This window comes from Cotesia glomerata, linkage group LG1, assembly GCF_020080835.1.
Source record: "Cotesia glomerata isolate CgM1 linkage group LG1, MPM_Cglom_v2.3, whole genome shotgun sequence".
NCBI classification, from domain to species: Eukaryota; Metazoa; Arthropoda; class Insecta; order Hymenoptera; family Braconidae; genus Cotesia; species Cotesia glomerata.
The window spans coordinates 20,595,746-20,613,608 of NC_058158.1; the positions used below are offsets into that span (position 1 = coordinate 20,595,746).

Below are 17,863 nucleotides of genomic sequence, written 5' to 3' on the forward strand. Positions count from 1 at the left end.
TTACTTTATTTTGAAATCATAAGCTTAGCAGATAAGTACATATAAAAAATAATAATTGTAGCAACCTTTTTTTTATGAAATGATAGTATGAGGACAAACCTCAAAATATCCTCTAATAAAGTTCTTGAATGTTGCTCAAATCACTGTTAAAGAACATGAACATTATTAAAGGAATAACGTTCGAGATAAACAAATATAATGTATTACAATAATTTGCCAAAGTAATAACAATACAAAAACTAATCGTACATTTAATCTCACTGTTAATTTCATGTACTACAAATAATTGTATTATGAATTAATTTTTATTAATATGAAGAAATGATTAATATTAGGTAGTAACAGTTCGATTAATTTGTGAAGCCATCCTTTCGATTAATGGTGCAACGAAAGTTTAACAGTTTTGACTATGTATTGGAGTTTGAACTCTCTTTTTCAAATATTTAGTCACATCCAGCTGTACTGTTTGATTACCAATTATTTTGAGTGCCATCGTTGATGTTTTTGGTTTCCCTTTTATTTGATTTGAGACCCAGGTCTTGATTGACTTTCTAGACCGACCTTGCAAACAAGGATATTTTTCTTGAAGATCATCGATGTCGTTCAATGATGGTAAGGTTTTAGCTTGCAAATGATGATGGAATGCCGAAAAAACAACACCAAGTTCTGTTTGCGTCCAGCGCTTCTTCTGATGTTTCTCTGAAAATTAAATTAATTAGTCCATAAATAAATAATAAAAAAAACTTAAAACTAAGTAATATGAAACGTTCTTGATTATAAGTGAAATAATTGAAAGATAATTTCCCAGTTTCGGGTGCTTTATTTATTTTCGTTTTACCAGTATAATCATAGTTATTACTTTCAGGATTTGCCGTATTTTCACCAGAAAAGTGATCTTCATTACACAAATCATACTCGACGTGAATTGATTTGCTTGTGGAAGAACTAGATTGGTTCAAATCAGAATCTTTCATAACATATGAACAGGATGGTTGTGAGAAGTCGTGAAAATCTCGATTTGCCTCTTTTTCACATACTATATCTGGAATTACAATAAAATCACTAACATCATCGACGATATCCTCATCTTCCTCAATGTCAAGTGGACCTTGTACAGCTTCCAAAACTTTTGCCACTTGGACTATTGTTTTAGACTTAATTGGCTGCCAGTAAAAATCTTTATGTATTTTTTCAGAATGACCTAGATGATTAATAACATCTCCGAGGGCTTTGTCATTTAACTCGAGTTCAATACATTTTGTTGTTACATGTTTCCGTAATCCAGTTCCGCGAAGTAATTCTGGCTTTTCTGCACCACAATCAATAGACGAAATTCTCATTTCCTTGCAAATATTAACCACCCTTACGCGGTCATCAATATTATTCGGTAATCCGAATAAATATTCATTCTTCGGAGGTACATTTGCGCTGAGACGGTGTCTTATTATAATATTGATTTCTTTAAGTATATCAGCACCCACAATTACCGCTACTGTACGATTTCTTTTGCCTCTTATAGCTATTCTGAAAAATTTTTTAGCTATGTTTACACTTTACCGGTGTCATCCAATAAATTGAATTCTTCTCGATCAGCTTCTCTATCAATACACTCAATCTTATTTAAATCAGTTAAAAGTATATTTTGGATGTCACCTACTCTTCTACGATTAAAAACGAGAATATAGGCAGATACGAATTTCAAACCATTCAACCATTCTCGCAAGTTAAAGCAATGTTCCAAGATTTTAAAACATTTTTTTCTTTCAGCTTTTAAATAATTAATCAACTTCTGAATATCTTCAGTCATTAGTAATAAAACTACTTTTTGTCTTTTTAGCTTACTTTGAGCCTCCCCGGCGATTTGATTTATGGAATCTGGCATTTCATTTTTGTAAACCTTTCTAAATCTCATAACTCTGTCTAAACCTTCTTTATAATTCTTTTTCGCGTGCTCACTTTCATAAATTTTACTAATATGCTTTAAGTAAGTTACCAAGCTTAAAGCGGAAGACGGTGCACCACAATCGTTCTCCAAACGATTTATTCTTGCAACTACTTCTATAGCTTTTACTATCGTATCAATGAATTCCGGTGCAAAAATAGACGCAAGATCTTCTACTAGAGGGTTTAGTTCTTTTGCTGCAAATAATAAACGTCCCACAAGTCGTAACTTAGCTCGAATCAAATTATGTTGGTAATGTGCGGTATGTTTTATGCACAATTTATTACCATACAAAACTAATAACCAGTCATATCTTATTAAGCGTACAATTGCGTCTTCTTGGAATACAGGAAAAATCACTAAACTGAGTGTATCTCTTGCATTGGCATGAACACGCCCTTCTACGTCGCGACCAAGGAATTTATGAGTGTGCTCCATTTGTTTTAGCACCTATACACCCAGCAAAATGTTTATAAGAGTTCGATTTTGTTACTGTTTTAAGGCACTTTGGACAAGTGATATAATCTTCAGCAGATTTATTTTCTGATTTTGGACGACGACTAACTAATAACTTTCCAGTATACTTAGGATTAGTATTGTGCAAAGTTCGACCATTGTCTCTATAAATTTCGATCAATTTTTTTCTTTCTTGAGTACCTGCGTAAAAAAATATTTGTGAATATTTTAAGCAACAATATTTAATACTGTAAATATTTAAGGATAAAATTTTTATTATATACAGAATTTTTATTATTTCATTATATCACGCTCAACAATAAGATGATAGATATTCTGAGTATGTCACAGAGATAAACCAGCGATTTACCGTTCGTCAAAATCTTAAAATATGACTCCCAGGTTCGCGACACGTATTTATTATACCGTGTATAAAAAGTTAGAATTGGATATATTTATGTTATTATATATCATAATATGCTTAATCAAATGCAGTAAAAATGTAACTTTTCGAATTGTTACTTAATAGTTGAGTTACGAGTAATGCTTTTCATTTTTATTATTGCAAAAGTTTAATTAAAGCGAATTGAAATCATAAAGGTAATATACATTGCACTCTCGATAAATGGAAATATTTATATTCAATATTGATTTCGAATCGACATTTACTCAAAATACAATAATTACTATCTAAAAAGTGAATGTAAGTTAAATATAAAAATTATTTGCAACATTAACCGTTAAAAAACATAAAAATAGGTGGTTGACATTCAGCTACTTCTAGAACGTCATCCAGCTCTCTCAAATCAAACTTTTAAAGCAAATATAATGAAAATAAATTTAACTCGCAAATTCGAAAATTTCCACAAATATTACAAACCTTTTGGTGTATTTTTTAGTTGTTGCGCTTCTTCAATATCTTTATGCTTAGTCTCAATATGTCTCGGTAGTTTAACAACTAACTTGTGACAATAAATACAAAAGTATTTTTTCTTCCAACGCGGTTGTGCAATGACAACTCCTGACTTATCAGTAATAATACTGCTTTCGGCTTTCAATTTAGAACTATCACAAGAGCCGTTCGATAGCAGTGGAATCTTGATAGATGTTGAGTTACCAATAATTATATTTTACACGCTTTTTATTAGCTTCACTTGTATGTCAGTTTGTCAGTTTGTCAGTTTGTCAGTTTGTCAGTTTGTCAGTTTGTCAGTTTGTCAGTTTGTCAGTTTGTCAGTGTGTCAGTATGTAACTCTCCTTCGCATAAAGAGACTACCATAATGATATTATTTAAATTTTGATTATTATCAACCTAGAACCCAGGTGATGACCTTCCTAGTCATCCTCTGATGACCATCCCGAAGTTATATCTCGAAACCAGGTGTTTTCCTCCGTAGGTTTTCATCGGGAATGGCACAGATAAACCCGTACATCAACCCGGAATCCTCTGATGACCATCCCGAAGTTATATTTCGAAACCAGGTGTTTTCCTCCGTAGGTTTTCATCGGGAATGGCACAGATAAACCCGTACATCAACCCGGAATCCTCTGATGACCATCCCGAAGTTATATCTCGAAACCAGGTGTTTTCCTCCGTAGGTTTTCATCGGGAATGGCACAGATAAACCCGTACATCAACCCGGAATCCTCTGATGACCATCCCGAAGTTATATCTCGAAACCAGGTGTTTTCTTCCGTAGGTTTTCATCGGGAATGGCACAGATAAACCCGTACATCAACCCGAAATCCTCTGATGACCATCCCGAAGTTATATCTCGAAACCAGGTGTTTTCCTCCGTAGGTTTTCATCGGGAATGGCACAGATAAACCCATACATCAACCCGGAATCCTCTGATGACCATCCCGAAGTTATATCTCGAAACCAGGTGTTTTCCTCCGTAGGTTTTCATCGAGAATGGCACAGATAAACCCGTACATCAACCCGGAATCCTCTGATGACCATCCCGAAGTTATATTTCGAAACCAGGTGTTTTCCTCCGTAGGTTTTCATCGGGAATGGCACAGATAAACCCGTACATCAACCCGGAATCCTCTGATGACCATCCCGAAGTTATATCTCGAAACCAGGTGTTTTCCTCCGTAGGTTTTCATCGGGAATGGCACAGATAAACCCGTACATCAACCCGGAATCCTCTGATGACCATCCCGAAGTTATATCTCGAAACCAGGTGTTTTCTTCCGTAGGTTTTCATCGGGAATGGCACAGATAAACCCGTACATCAACCCGGAATCCTCTGATGACCATCCCGAAGTTATATCTCGAAACCAGGTGTTTTCCTCCGTAGGTTTTCATCGGGAATGGCACAGATAAACCCATACATCAACCCGGAATCCTCTGATGACCATCCCGAAGTTATATCTCGAAACCAGGTGTTTTCCTCCGTAGGTTTTCATCGAGAATGGCACAGATAAACCCGTACATCAACCCGGAATCCTCTGATGACCATCCCGAAGTTATATTTCGAAACCAGGTGTTTTCCTCCGTAGGTTTTCATCGGGAATGGCACAGATAAACCCGTACATCAACCCGGAATCCTCTGATGACCATCCCGAAGTTATATTTCGAAACCAGGTGTTTTCCTCCGTAGGTTATTTACACGCTTTATATTAGCTTCACTTGTATGTCAGTTTGTCAGTATGTAACTCTCCGTGGGTAATTTGCGCGCCTGAATATTTTTGATAATCAACAAATAATAGTTTAAAAAAACTAAAAAATCACGCTTTTATAAATAAACCAAACTAAAAAGTAAAAAATAAATAATAGTTTAAAAAAACTAAAAACACGCTTTTTATAGAAAACCAAACTAAAAAATAGAAAATAAATTTTAATAAATTTAAATTAAGAATAGTGTTAAAAATTTCAATAAATATAAATTAATAATAGTGTAAATAAAAAAATGTATTTTATTTTAAAAAAAGCGTGGGGTGCATGGTGTCAATAGTTATAAATATTTTATTGACAGATATGAGTAGAGTGATTATCATTTTGATATCTTAAAAAGCACCTTACGCTTTTTTTAAAATAAAATACATTTTTTTATTTACACTATTATTAATTTATATTTATTGAAATTTTTAACACTATTCTTAATTTAAATTTATTAAAATTTATTTTCTATTTTTTAGTTTGGTTTTCTATAAAAAGCGTGTTTTTAGTTTTTTTAAACTATTATTTATTGTAGATGTGATGCACATGAGAGTACATTTACAGGTGAATTTTCAGCTGCTATACCTCTATCATTTACTGTTTCAAGGACCTGTATATTTGATTGGGAATCTTCTGATAATGTAGAAGAATGTGATATTTTGTTCGGATCAAAGTCAATGTCACTGCTCTCTTTATTATTGGTAGAGTTATTTTCTGACGAAAAATTAATATTTTTGCCAAAATTTATTGGTGGGCGATCTCTTAGACGTGGAATTGATAAATTATCATTATTATCATTATCTTCTGAGTAGTTCCGGATAATTTCTACAGATTCACTCTCTAATTAACATGAGAGAATATTTTCTAATTGATCAGAAATCTATCATCCAAACAAAAACAGTGAATTTATAATTTACATTTAATTATTTTTAATAAATTAGTAATGCAAATAATTATATAAAATCACAAACCTGGTAAACAGACTCATAGTTTGACAAATCATTATCATCCATGTTTGTGTCATTAATACTTGGGATAATAACTGCGTCTATTAATTCATTTTCCGGTGATACGAATTGTGCAGAAGTAACGTCGATTTCAGTTGGCAAAATGCTGCATTTTCTTGAAAAACTCTATCAAAATTGTTCTGTAAAATATATAATGAATTTTAAGTGGATATTAATCTTACGAATTGTTTAATCACGATCAAATTTTTTTTTTTAATAGCGAAATTCAACGATTAGATAATTATGAAATCCATAACTAAATAAATTATTTAAAAATTATCTCAAATAGCACATACAAAATTTTAGTCACTACTGATTTAAAAAAATTGTCAAATCATAATGATCACATAGTTAGTAAGGAAAAAAATGTTAAATCATAAGTGCAAATTGCCTATTATATAATAAAGATTATAGGATTGATTATCATAAATTTAGCCAAAACAATTTTGAAATAAACTTTTTGATGATCTAAAATTTCACTAGAAACAATAATATTATTAGCTTCACAAAGAATCATCGATTTTTGGTTTATTTCATGACAATTCAAGTTTAGATCTAACTCAGCTAATTCATCTTAGACCGTTATATTATTGACATCTTCGACACTTTTTAATATCTATGTGATCAAAAGATAGCAGAATTTCATCAAAAAAACAACTATATTCAAGTGAAAAAGTTCGAATCTTAGTCATTCGAATAGCATAATAAAAAAAGTTAATAAATATTAACTAATCTCATTATTTGGTGCCAAACTTTCTGAAACTAAACCAACATCTTCAGGTTCAAAATCACAATCAATTGTCATTATATCCTGGTTCATTAGATGATCACCCAATTCTAAATGATTTAAATCACCAAACACTTCCTGTAAATCCGGAAAATTACAAAAATTTTAAATTGGCATTGAATTAATTTAACTAAACGTAATAATTAAAAAATAACTTACCTTTGAATTTTGAACCATGTTGTTCGGAATCACAGGTCTATGGAGATCATCAAATTTATTTTCATTCATACCGTTTAGCTCTATTTTGTCTTTATTTATTTCAAAATTTAATTTAGATTGTATACTCGTTTCTTCGGGAGTCACATGACAGCTAGTTGAAACATAAAATTTATTATTGTTAACATTTATGACGTTTGCGCCAGCTAGTATACATAGAGAATCTTTAGACTTTTGATCAGTGTATTCATCGGGTATAATCTGAAAATCACCAACCAGTTATTTTTACCTACATAATTTTTAAACTTTTACTTTAGAAAAAAATAGAATGACAAATTTTAGTATTTACTGTTGCTTTTTTTGTGTCTGATTGAGATTTTTTGTCATGTAGATCGAATTTTTTGTCTGAGTCAGAATTATTTTCATTAAAACTTGGATCCATTTCGAGACTAAAACCTGAATCCACCATTACGACACATTTTTTAATACTCGATGATTCATTTGCATTTTTAGCTAATAATGACGGTGGAAGATAATTTTCATCAAAACGTTCAATAGGTATCACTGGTAGCCGAATATCATAACGTGAATCTGTTAGCGAAGAACCTGCTTCTTGTGGTATATCTGATACATCTTTTTTTTGTTTTTTTGATAATATTTCATCTTTTTTGTATTCATTCATACGTTTTAATTTTATTATTGGCATACCAGCATTCAACGTATCGCATATAGTTGATAGAATATGAAAATCTGTACAAAAGAAAATTTTTTAGCAATATACTTGGAAAACTAAAGAACTTAAAATCTATAATACGATGATGCCCAGTAATTATTTTTTCTCATATGTTGCGTTCTAATAATTAAGTTCTTATGCAATAAATTCCCAGATATTTTATTGAAAATTATTGGATACTTACCACTCACAGCTAATTTTTGTATTTTTCTGATAAAATACATCTTTTTTTAATTATTTTATAATTTTTTTTGTCGGTAGCATAAATTAATCTGTACATTTTATTGAACTTAGTTTCAATTTCGTAAATTTTAGATTACAACAGCTCAAGATGGAATTAATATTATATTAAAAAATATGACGATCGAAAAGGTTCTCAATCTTTCTTCTATTTATTTCTCTCTTTCTGAGATATTTGTCGAAACAATTTTTAGTGCTATCTTTCTTCAGTGTTATTAGTATCAGAAGGCACGTTAGATGTTACGACTCGTCAATTCCACATATGAATTCACCGTCTTATTTCGAAACCGCGCCGGCGATAGTCGCGTTCCACTAAGCGTTCAAAACGACCGTAATTCTATCTAAATTCACGTAGCGTGATCGTTTTGAACGCGGCATATATAATAAAATCCAGACTACAATGAGCTATCGTAAAATACTCAGTCGACACTAATGATTTCACAGAAATTAAATTCAAACTAACACAGTTATTAAGCAGCCTATTATTATAAAGCAGTCCAAATGTAAAAGTATTTTTTTATTTAGTTCTTTTGAAAATAGCTAAGTTAATTTGCTTACTAAATATAGAATTCGAATGATTTAATATACAATGAAACCAATAAGAGTATATATTTTATAATTTTATATAAAAAAAAAAACAAAACAAATTAATAGATAGACTTAATTAATAGACAAGACTTTGAATTTATAAAAATTTCTCAAGAATCAATCGAGATTTTTATTTATTTGACAATAAATAAATATCGAAATGTCGTTATTTAGTTTGCTCACATAAAATGAAATTAACTGTGGTATAGTTTATAATCTGAGCCTAATTAATAACAGCACGGATAGTATAATAAACTTTAATCACATTTATTGTAAGTAACTTGTCATCTTACAGTAGAAACACAAATGTATATCTAAAAATAGCGAGTTAATATATGACTTATACATCAATTCTTTCATTGTAGCCATAAATATTTTCTTCTGTATTTATTGTATAAAAACGTATTTTCATAAAAATATAATCATTTAAAGTTAGACATAATCAATAAGTCAGTTTAAATTATTCAAACACATGCTTTTATATCTAGACAAGTAACGATATTTATTTTTAACACAGTATATCGAAATAAATGATCTATATAATTTCCACACGAATGTGCTTTGAATGCAATTAATCGAAATATTTAAAGAATCTGGTGTTCTTGATTATTGGCTAAGAAAAAACATTTTTGAAAAATCGATTCCATATGATTTTTACACATTGGCAATTTACATGAACAGCAAGACGTACATACTTTAATATCTTTTGATCTCAAACAAACAGAAAAGCGTTTAGGTTTGTTATCAGTCTTCTCTAATAATTTAGGATGAAAACTATCGGAACCTGAAAACTGTGCTGCATCTCCTCGTAATTGTCGAGGCAAATATCTATTTGTTGCTCTCTGTTTTATAGCTTTATTAACAAGAGATAATCCTAACTGCTTTACAAAATTTCTTCGTAGAATATTTACGTTATTGTTGATTGAATATATAATGAAGCTGTTTAAGATCACAACATCAAGTAAATGAAACCAAATTCTTAAAGAAAAACGTCGTGTCCTTCGTGAAATAGAATTTTCGGAAATCATTTTTTTTAATTGTTCTGTAGCATAAGCTGCGTTTATGTAACATTGATTAGCTAACTTTTTGTTGCAATTATTTTCAGTCTTGATATCATGAACCGTTGACAGAAGAACCATGTTTTTTTTATTATCATCAACATGAGATGAAAGAATAAAATTATTCTGACATCCATAAAAAAATTGCGTTTGATTTTCACTAAAAATATCCGGAAAATCTCGAGGAATTTCCAGTTCAGAGCCATTTAGTTTACCGATAGCAGTAATATTATTTGCTAGCAGATTACATAAGGGAAAAAGAGGTTAAGTTATCCATTAAAAGTAAATTACACTGTAAACCATTGGTTAAATGCTGTACATAGCTTTCGGTACTATTTGATTGATCCTTAGACCTGTTTGTTCCATTCTGTACAAAAACCTTCATATTTAAAATAAAATGGAAGCAAGTATCAACAAGAGTATAAATTTTCATTCCATAACGTGGTGATTCTGGGTTGGTAGATTTAAATGACGGGCAGTTTCCTTTGTACTCAACGATTTGTTCATATATTGTCTTATCAGATCCAACTTTAAAATTACTTTGACAATTAGCGATAAACAATTCAAATAAATTTCTAACTTCAGCTAGACTATCATTTTTTTTTTTAGATGTTCTTTAATCATTACGATTGTTAAATCTCATACAACGTAGCAAAAACTTTAAACGATTGAGGTTCATTGCTAGACGAAAAACATCCACACCTAACCCATTTTTTTCCCACAATTCATCGAAATTTTGGTTTTTTGATTTAAATAGACTTATTAATAAAAGAAGACCGATTACAGTTCTAATTTCATCAACACTTGTTTCATAACAGTCCCAATCTCGGCTGTACCGATGACGTAAATTTATGATATATGAGTTTGTGTTATCGGTTATGAGTTTTAAAATCTTATTATCAACAAACAAATGAAAGCATTCATCAATTGATTTAACTTCAGAGGCTGTAGTTGATGAACCAGCTGTTTCAAATAGTAAATCTGGATGATCTTGACGAATATTCTCAGATGAAAATTTACTCCATTTGGTTACATTATCTCTCCCTAAATGATAAAATGTCATTATTAAAATTGTCAGTTTTCCTAACTTTAGTGGGCGCTGAATAGGTCGTCTTTTTACAACACGAGTTAGAGTCGTCAAAATTTTTTAAATCTAATAAAACTTCGTCGTCACTTTCATCCGATTCTTGCCATTCTAATTCGGTAGCAATGCCATCTAATAGAGTTCGGCGGATACCTTCAAAATTAAACGTTTCAGTAGCCTGTAAATAGAAGAGAAGATATCAGAATATAATATGTGAAAATAACGTTATTTGAATAGCAAGCATATTATAAACTCGATGAATTAATTTTTTAAAATACATAATGCATTTACATTCATATTATTGGATGAATATTGATAACTCACCATGTTTTTAAAAAATTTAATATTCAGTAGACTCGATATGCAAAAATTTTGATCCATACATTCGTTGAAGATAATAAATGTTAATAGATCAGTCATAAATTTTTCATGCCGCTATTTATTTTATTAATCCTAAATATCAGTTTGATTAATTGACTGCAACACAGAAAAGAATTAACGATGTTTCTAAAGTCACGGTAGCAGGGCTGCCAGAAGTGCTCACAACGAAAGCGCAGCGACCTTACGAGAAAACCGCAAAGTAAAGAAAAAAACCGCTCAATATTTGAAATTTAAATTAATACAGACTTTTTTTTTATAATTCATCCTTGAAAAATTAGTTAAATATGTATATTAATACATATAGATCAATTATTCAAAATATTTTTGAAATTTGACAATTACTCTAATAATTGGAAAAATAGTTGTTTTTTTTTCTTTTTCACTAGTTTTTTTCTCATAGACGCTAAAATTAAAATTGAGCATATCATCATCAGAACTAAGAAAAAAAAAATCTAAAGAAAAATTTGAAAATCTTCCACACTTGGTGTGCGTCATTGTGTACTTCAAATTTTTTTAAGTCCTAGTAGAAAGATTTTACGAATTTCATAAAAAGTAAAGTATTTTGCAACTACGCACACTAAATACGTTCCAAAATTGTTTCTTTTAATTTTTAAATGTACAACAAAATTTTTTTTAATTTCCAAAAATTATATACAATCATATCGGTTACTTGGATTTTTTAATTTTTTATTTTATATTTTTTTGTAAACAATAACGTATACAGATGTTAGCAACATTTATTATCACAAGTTTAAATCAACGTCTAGATATTATATAATTAGACAAACGCGCATATGTCTGTTGTACTATCACATTTTAATAAAATCAAATTAATAATCATTCAATATTAATTTCATAATAGTTACTGAATTCGGTATATTTTTAAATTTTTTACAGCTTTTTGTATGATTTATTATTCTCTGTTTTATAATTGTTTTTCCTCGAACTTCTGTGTTAAGAACTTTGCATTTATTTATTGGGACTATTGATCAATATCGGTAATAATAAAATTTTTTAAATTATGTTCATGAGATTATATTTTCTAACAAACTAATGAATCTGTACACTGCTTCGAGAAAAGTTATTTGTAGTCTTAAAATATTTTGTTGATATTACGCCTCGGAAAATATGAATTTGATATAATCATATCAGGCCAAATCATATATTTTATTTTTATTTTCAAATAAAGTGAACATGTTAATTACACCATTTCTTCGGGGACAAATTGTTGAATAAACTACTATTTTGAGGACACTTCGATACTTTTAGGTCAGCCGAAACTATCAACAGAATATAACCGATTCTTTAAGGAAGAATAGTTTGAGGACATCCTCAAACTATAATAAACATTTATACTCTTTTCACTTTTCTATACCATTTACGCGATAATGTCCGTACATCTGTGCGTTTGCATGTCTGTGTGCGTGCGTGGGTGTGTGTGTGTGTGTGTTTGTGTGTGTGTGTGTGTTGATATATGTAACCCTCTCATAACTTTTAAACGGTTCGACCGATTCGATCGCAGTTGGCGCTATTCGACAGGACTTATCTAAACTTAAATTTTTTACACAATTTGAGTTGATTCGAAGTGGTAGATTTTGAGAAATCTCAAAAAAACTACAAAAAGAAAATTTCAAATGTGTTTTTTTTTTTCAAATAACTTTTAAACGGCTCTATCGATCGATTCCAAAAACTAATCAGCTTTCGATATCAAAAAACCACGTTGATTGTCGCTAGATTTGTTGAAATCGGTTCATTCGTTCGTGAGTTATCGTTGACGAAAAAAATCGAAAAAAGTGATATTTTCGAATTATTCCGAAATTTTTGGTCTGTTTAATTTGTGTTTAAATGTAAATTATAGGATTCGAAAAACTTCGTCGAATACTTAAAATTGCACCAATTACAAAGCGATAATCACGCTATCGTCTTTAATCCTGATAAAACACCAGCATATTCGTAAATTCAAGGCACCCGTTGTTGATGATGTTGCTGGAATCATGGTTGGCGATTGTACAGCTGCACGAGAAATTGAGATTCGTAGAAGAAATAATAATCTTCAGTTCATTGCTGACACACATCGTTCATATGACGCTCTCCAATATCCGCTAATATTCTGGAAGGGACAACACGGATATTGCATAAACATAAAACAACGAGATCCCGTATCAGGTACTTCATTGATTATTAATTTGATCATTAATCATTTAACAAAACAATTAAATTATTGAACGTAATAAATTTAAATTAATTTTTATGAACAAATATTACAGGAGCTGAAACAAACAAGAACGTTAGCTCAAAGGATTATTATGCGTACCGATTAATGATTAGACGTGGCCTGGACAACGTCATTTTACGATGTCGTGAGCTTTGTCAACAATTCATGGTCGACATGTACGCGAAGATTGAGAGCGAACGACTACGATACTTACGATATAATCAACAAAAGCTGCGCGCGGAAGAGTACATTCATTTGCGAGACGCTATCAACAACAACGCCGACGTCGCCGAAATAGGTAACCATGTCATTTTACCATCATCGTACGTAGGCAGTCCACGTCATATGCAAGAATATATACAGGATGCTCTGACTTTCGTGCGCGAATATGGACGACCATGTTTATTTATCACGTTCACATGTAATCCAAAATGGCCAGAGATTACATCTTTGCTACTGCCTGGCCAAAATGCAATACATCGCCATGACATTACAGCACGTGTGTTCAGACAAAAGTTGAAGTCTTTAATAAGTTTCATTACTAAATCACATGTATTTGGTCCCACACGTTGCTGAATGTATTCGGTTGAGTGGCAAAAGCGAGGATTACCTCATGCACACATTTTGGTTTGGTTCATCGACAAAATCCGTCCAGCAGAAATCGATAGTATCATTTCTGCGGAAATTCCAGATCCATCCACTGACCAACTGCTGTTTGATATTGTTACAACAAACATGATTCATGGTCCATGTGGTACTCGTAATAGTTCATCGCCTTGCATGGCTGATGGAAAATGTACTAAAAATTTCCCTAAAGATTTTACCAATGATACGGTCACAAATGTCGATGGATACCCAATATATCGTCGAAGAAATCCTGAAAATGGCGGACAATCATTTATTGAAAATATCATCAACACAGACATTGATATCGACAATCGTTGGGTGGTGCCATATTCGCCTCTGCTGAGCAATTCATATAATGCTCATATTAATGTTGAGTTCTGCAGTTCTGTGAAGAGCATCAAATACATTTGCAAGTATGTCCATAAAGGCAGTGATATGACTGTGTTTACAGTGGAAAATACTAAGGTGAATGCTCCTCAAGTGAATAAAAACGATGAAATAACGCTTTACCAAATTGGTCGGTACATCAGCTCTAATGAAGCTGCTTGGCGTATCTTTGGTTTTCCAATTCATGAACGGGATCCAGCAGTTGTTCAGTTAGCCATCCATCTTGAAAACGGTCAGCCTGTATTTTTTACGAACGAGACAGCGATTGATCGTGCAATAAATCCTCCAAAACTACACTCACTGCATTTTTTGAATTGTGTAATCGTGCGGATGATTTTGGTGCCTTTGCACGAACATTACTCTATTCACAAGTACCACGCTATTTCACATGGACTCAAACAAAAACATGGATGCCCCGCAAGCAAGGCTCACCAGTTGCTGCATGTCTCAATTTTTCTAAATCAAACGCCTTGGGGCGATCATTTACAGTCAATCCAAGACACACGGAGTGCTTTTATCTTCGACTGTTGTTGGTTAATGTTACTGGCCCATTATCATTTCAAGATATACGTAAAGTGAATGGGCAGCAATATCCAACGTATAAAGATGCATGCCCTGCACTCGGCTTGCTTGAAGACGACAACCAGTGGGAATGCATGCTTGCTGAAGCTGCATTGAACTGTACAGCAATACAAAATCGTCTCCTATTCGCTATAGTGTTGACTACATGTATCCCAGCCCGAGCACAGATATTATGGGAAAATCACAAAGATTCAATGACTGATGATATATTGCATCAACATCGTATACGGTGCCACGATCTAACCATAACATTCAGCGACGAAATGTACAATGAAGCATTGATTGCTATTGAGGATCTTTGCATTGTCATTGCCAACTTACCACATAGTAATTTCGGTATGAATTCGCCAAATCGAACTGCATGTGATTTAATGAATACTGAAATGAATCGTGAACTGCAGTACAGTACTTTTAAATTAATCACCTGGCTTACATGACAAAATACTGCATCTAATTCCTGCTTCCAAACTTAATTTTTTACTTAGTAGAAAAGTTCAAGACTCCTCAAGAAAAATTATCTCTCCCTTAAGATATTCGTCACCAACCACGATAAAGTCTCAAAATAAAATATTTAAAATAAATGACTGGCTCACATGTCAAAATATTCCAAATCGATTCTACTCTCAATCTCAGTTTCTCACTATGTAAAAAAAATTTAAGTTTCCTTACAAGAAATTATCCCGCTCAGACAATATTCGTCGTCGACCACGATAAAGTCTCAAAATAAAATTTTGAAAACAATCAGCTGGCTTATATGACAAAACACTGCAACTAATTTTTACTTCCACACTTATTTTTTTACTTGGTAAAAAAATTTAAGTCTCCTGAAGCGAAATAAGCCCTGCCAGACAATATTCGTCACCAACTTCAATAACAACTGAAAAGAAATTTTTAAAATAATCACCTGGCTCACTTGTCAAAATACTCGAAATCAATTCTGCTTCCAAACTCATTCTTTACTTGGTAATAAAATGTCAAGTCTCCGCAAGAGAAATTATCTCTCCGAGACAATATGTGTCACCAACTACGTGAAAGTTTCATAGTAATATTTTTAAAATAACTTCCCGGCTTACATTTAAAAATACTCGAAATCAATTCCACTTTCACTTTTAGTTTTTTACTTTGTATAAAAAATCAAAGTCTTTTCAAAAGAAATCATCCCTCCCAGACAATATTCGTCACCAACAACGTTAAAGTATCATAATAAAATTTTTAAAATAATTTCCCAGCTCACATAGAAAAATACTCCCCAGGTAAGAAAGAACAACTGGGCAAGGCTGGGACCAAGCCTGGGCCAAGCGTCACCAGCCTTGGGTAAGGCTTGGCACGAGCCTTGGCTGAACAACGAGCCAAGGATCAGTCCAGGCCTAGGATGATAACTATGTCCCCAAGCCTTGGCAAACAAAAAAAACAGGCTTGAGCCAAGCCTTGGAAGCCAAAAAAACCAAGGTTGGTCCAAGTCTCGGGCAACAAAAATCCAGGGTTGATCCAAGCCTTGGGAAACAAAAATCCAGATTCAATCCATATCTCGGGGAACAAAAATCCAGGATTGACTCAAGCCTTGGGAAACAAAAATCCAGGGTTGACTCAAGCCTTGGGAAACAAAAATCCAGATTCGATCCATATCTCGGGGTACAAAAATCCAGGGTTGATTGAAGCCTTGAAGAATAAAAATTCTAGTTCAGTCCAGGCCTTGGGGAACACAAAAAACGGGGTTGATCCAAACCTTAGGGAAAAAAATTTAGTTTCGATCTAAGCTCTAGCGGAATAAGTACAAATTCTATTTGAGCCTCATGGAATAAAAATTCAAAGTTGATTTAAGGGAAAATCTAGGTTTTATCTACATCTTAGATACTTAAAAAAAGTATTCAGCATGTTTACAGCATATTGAATACTAAAAACTAATATGATAAATTCATTCATATTTATAAACACTAAATAATTTATTTTGAATTATAAGACTGATAGATAGAAAACATTTTTAATTATTGTAATTTTAAGTAACTGAAATAAATAGAGATTATTTTATTTAATCTTTTGGACGTGTTAATCTTCCACCGTCACGATCTCCAGCTCCGGATAGATACGTACTTATGACCCTGATAATCTTCATGGTTTTTTTTTGGTCAGAATATTTGTTTTCGATGAACTCTGTAATATTTAATTTAATGTTTATTATAATAACCAAAACATAAATATAATTATAATTTAACACTAACCTCGAATCAATGAAAAAACTTCAGTAGCACTGAAATTTTCCTTTCCAACACCTTTCGTTACTCGTCCAACTCCGCTGTATAAAATTTGTATTTCTTTTTTTAATAACTCTGACATAATTTTTTTGATGTCTTTATCATAGTCACAGCCTCCACAAGTCCAGGCATTGAACATAGTTTTCTGTGAAGAATAGAAAATATTTATAAGTTCAATTATTCGATATTGTACACACAAAAAATAGATTTAAATATTATTTTAAGTGAAGATATATATTTACAACAACATTTCTCATTTCGATATTGATCTTCAAATTCTCATCAAATGATTTAAAAATTTCCAAGTCTTCAATAGGGAACGAAACATCAATTTTTATTGCCAGGACTCGTCTGCTTGATATGTCGATGCCGCTGAATTATTAGATTTATGAGATGAGTGTGTTTGATACTTCTGGCCAAAATCATACAAAATGCTCCTTTTCGCACTTGTAATTTGTTTTTCTACCGACAAAAACTTTAATTCCATGTACTCGATTACAATCTCTGAAAAAAAACAATAGATCAAATAAAATAACGAAAACAATGATCATTATTGAATACAACGTTATAATATAATATAATATAATCATTACGTTGCTCTGGAGTCATTTTGCTTTTAAGTTCACTAAATTTATCATTTAAGTTCTCTTTTTGAGACCTTTTCGGTATTTTTCCTTCAGCACCACTCAGGTTAGCTACA

The 17,863-nt window shown here is 31.8% G+C and overlaps 3 protein-coding genes across 3 annotated transcripts; 1 reads left to right on the top strand and 2 right to left on the bottom strand.

The window, feature by feature from the left end:
• Nucleotides 1-394: 394 nt before the first annotated feature.
• On the bottom strand, nucleotides 395-6,079 carry LOC123267253. The gene is made up of 6 exons (XM_044731836.1): nucleotides 6,038-6,079; nucleotides 3,279-3,495; nucleotides 2,436-2,599; nucleotides 1,558-2,392; nucleotides 839-1,492; nucleotides 395-699 (listed from the first exon to the last, which is right to left on the bottom strand). Exons 1-6 carry the CDS (start codon nucleotides 6,077-6,079, stop codon nucleotides 395-397), a joined length of 2,217 nt encoding a protein of 738 aa, XP_044587771.1.
• Nucleotides 6,080-13,092: 7,013 nt separating this feature from the next.
• LOC123267340 lies at nucleotides 13,093-13,891 on the top strand. The gene is made up of 2 exons (XM_044731948.1): nucleotides 13,093-13,266; nucleotides 13,368-13,891. The coding sequence occupies exons 1-2, from the start codon at nucleotides 13,095-13,097 to the stop codon at nucleotides 13,889-13,891; spliced, it is 696 nt and encodes a 231-aa protein (XP_044587883.1). The 5' UTR covers nucleotides 13,093-13,094.
• A 3,030-nt stretch (nucleotides 13,892-16,921) lies between these two features.
• On the bottom strand, nucleotides 16,922-17,863 carry LOC123270309. The gene is made up of 4 exons (XM_044736313.1): nucleotides 17,757-17,863; nucleotides 17,406-17,667; nucleotides 17,131-17,308; nucleotides 16,922-17,062 (listed from the first exon to the last, which is right to left on the bottom strand). Exons 2-4 carry the CDS (start codon nucleotides 17,418-17,420, stop codon nucleotides 16,941-16,943), a joined length of 315 nt encoding a protein of 104 aa, XP_044592248.1. The 5' UTR covers nucleotides 17,421-17,667; nucleotides 17,757-17,863; the 3' UTR covers nucleotides 16,922-16,940.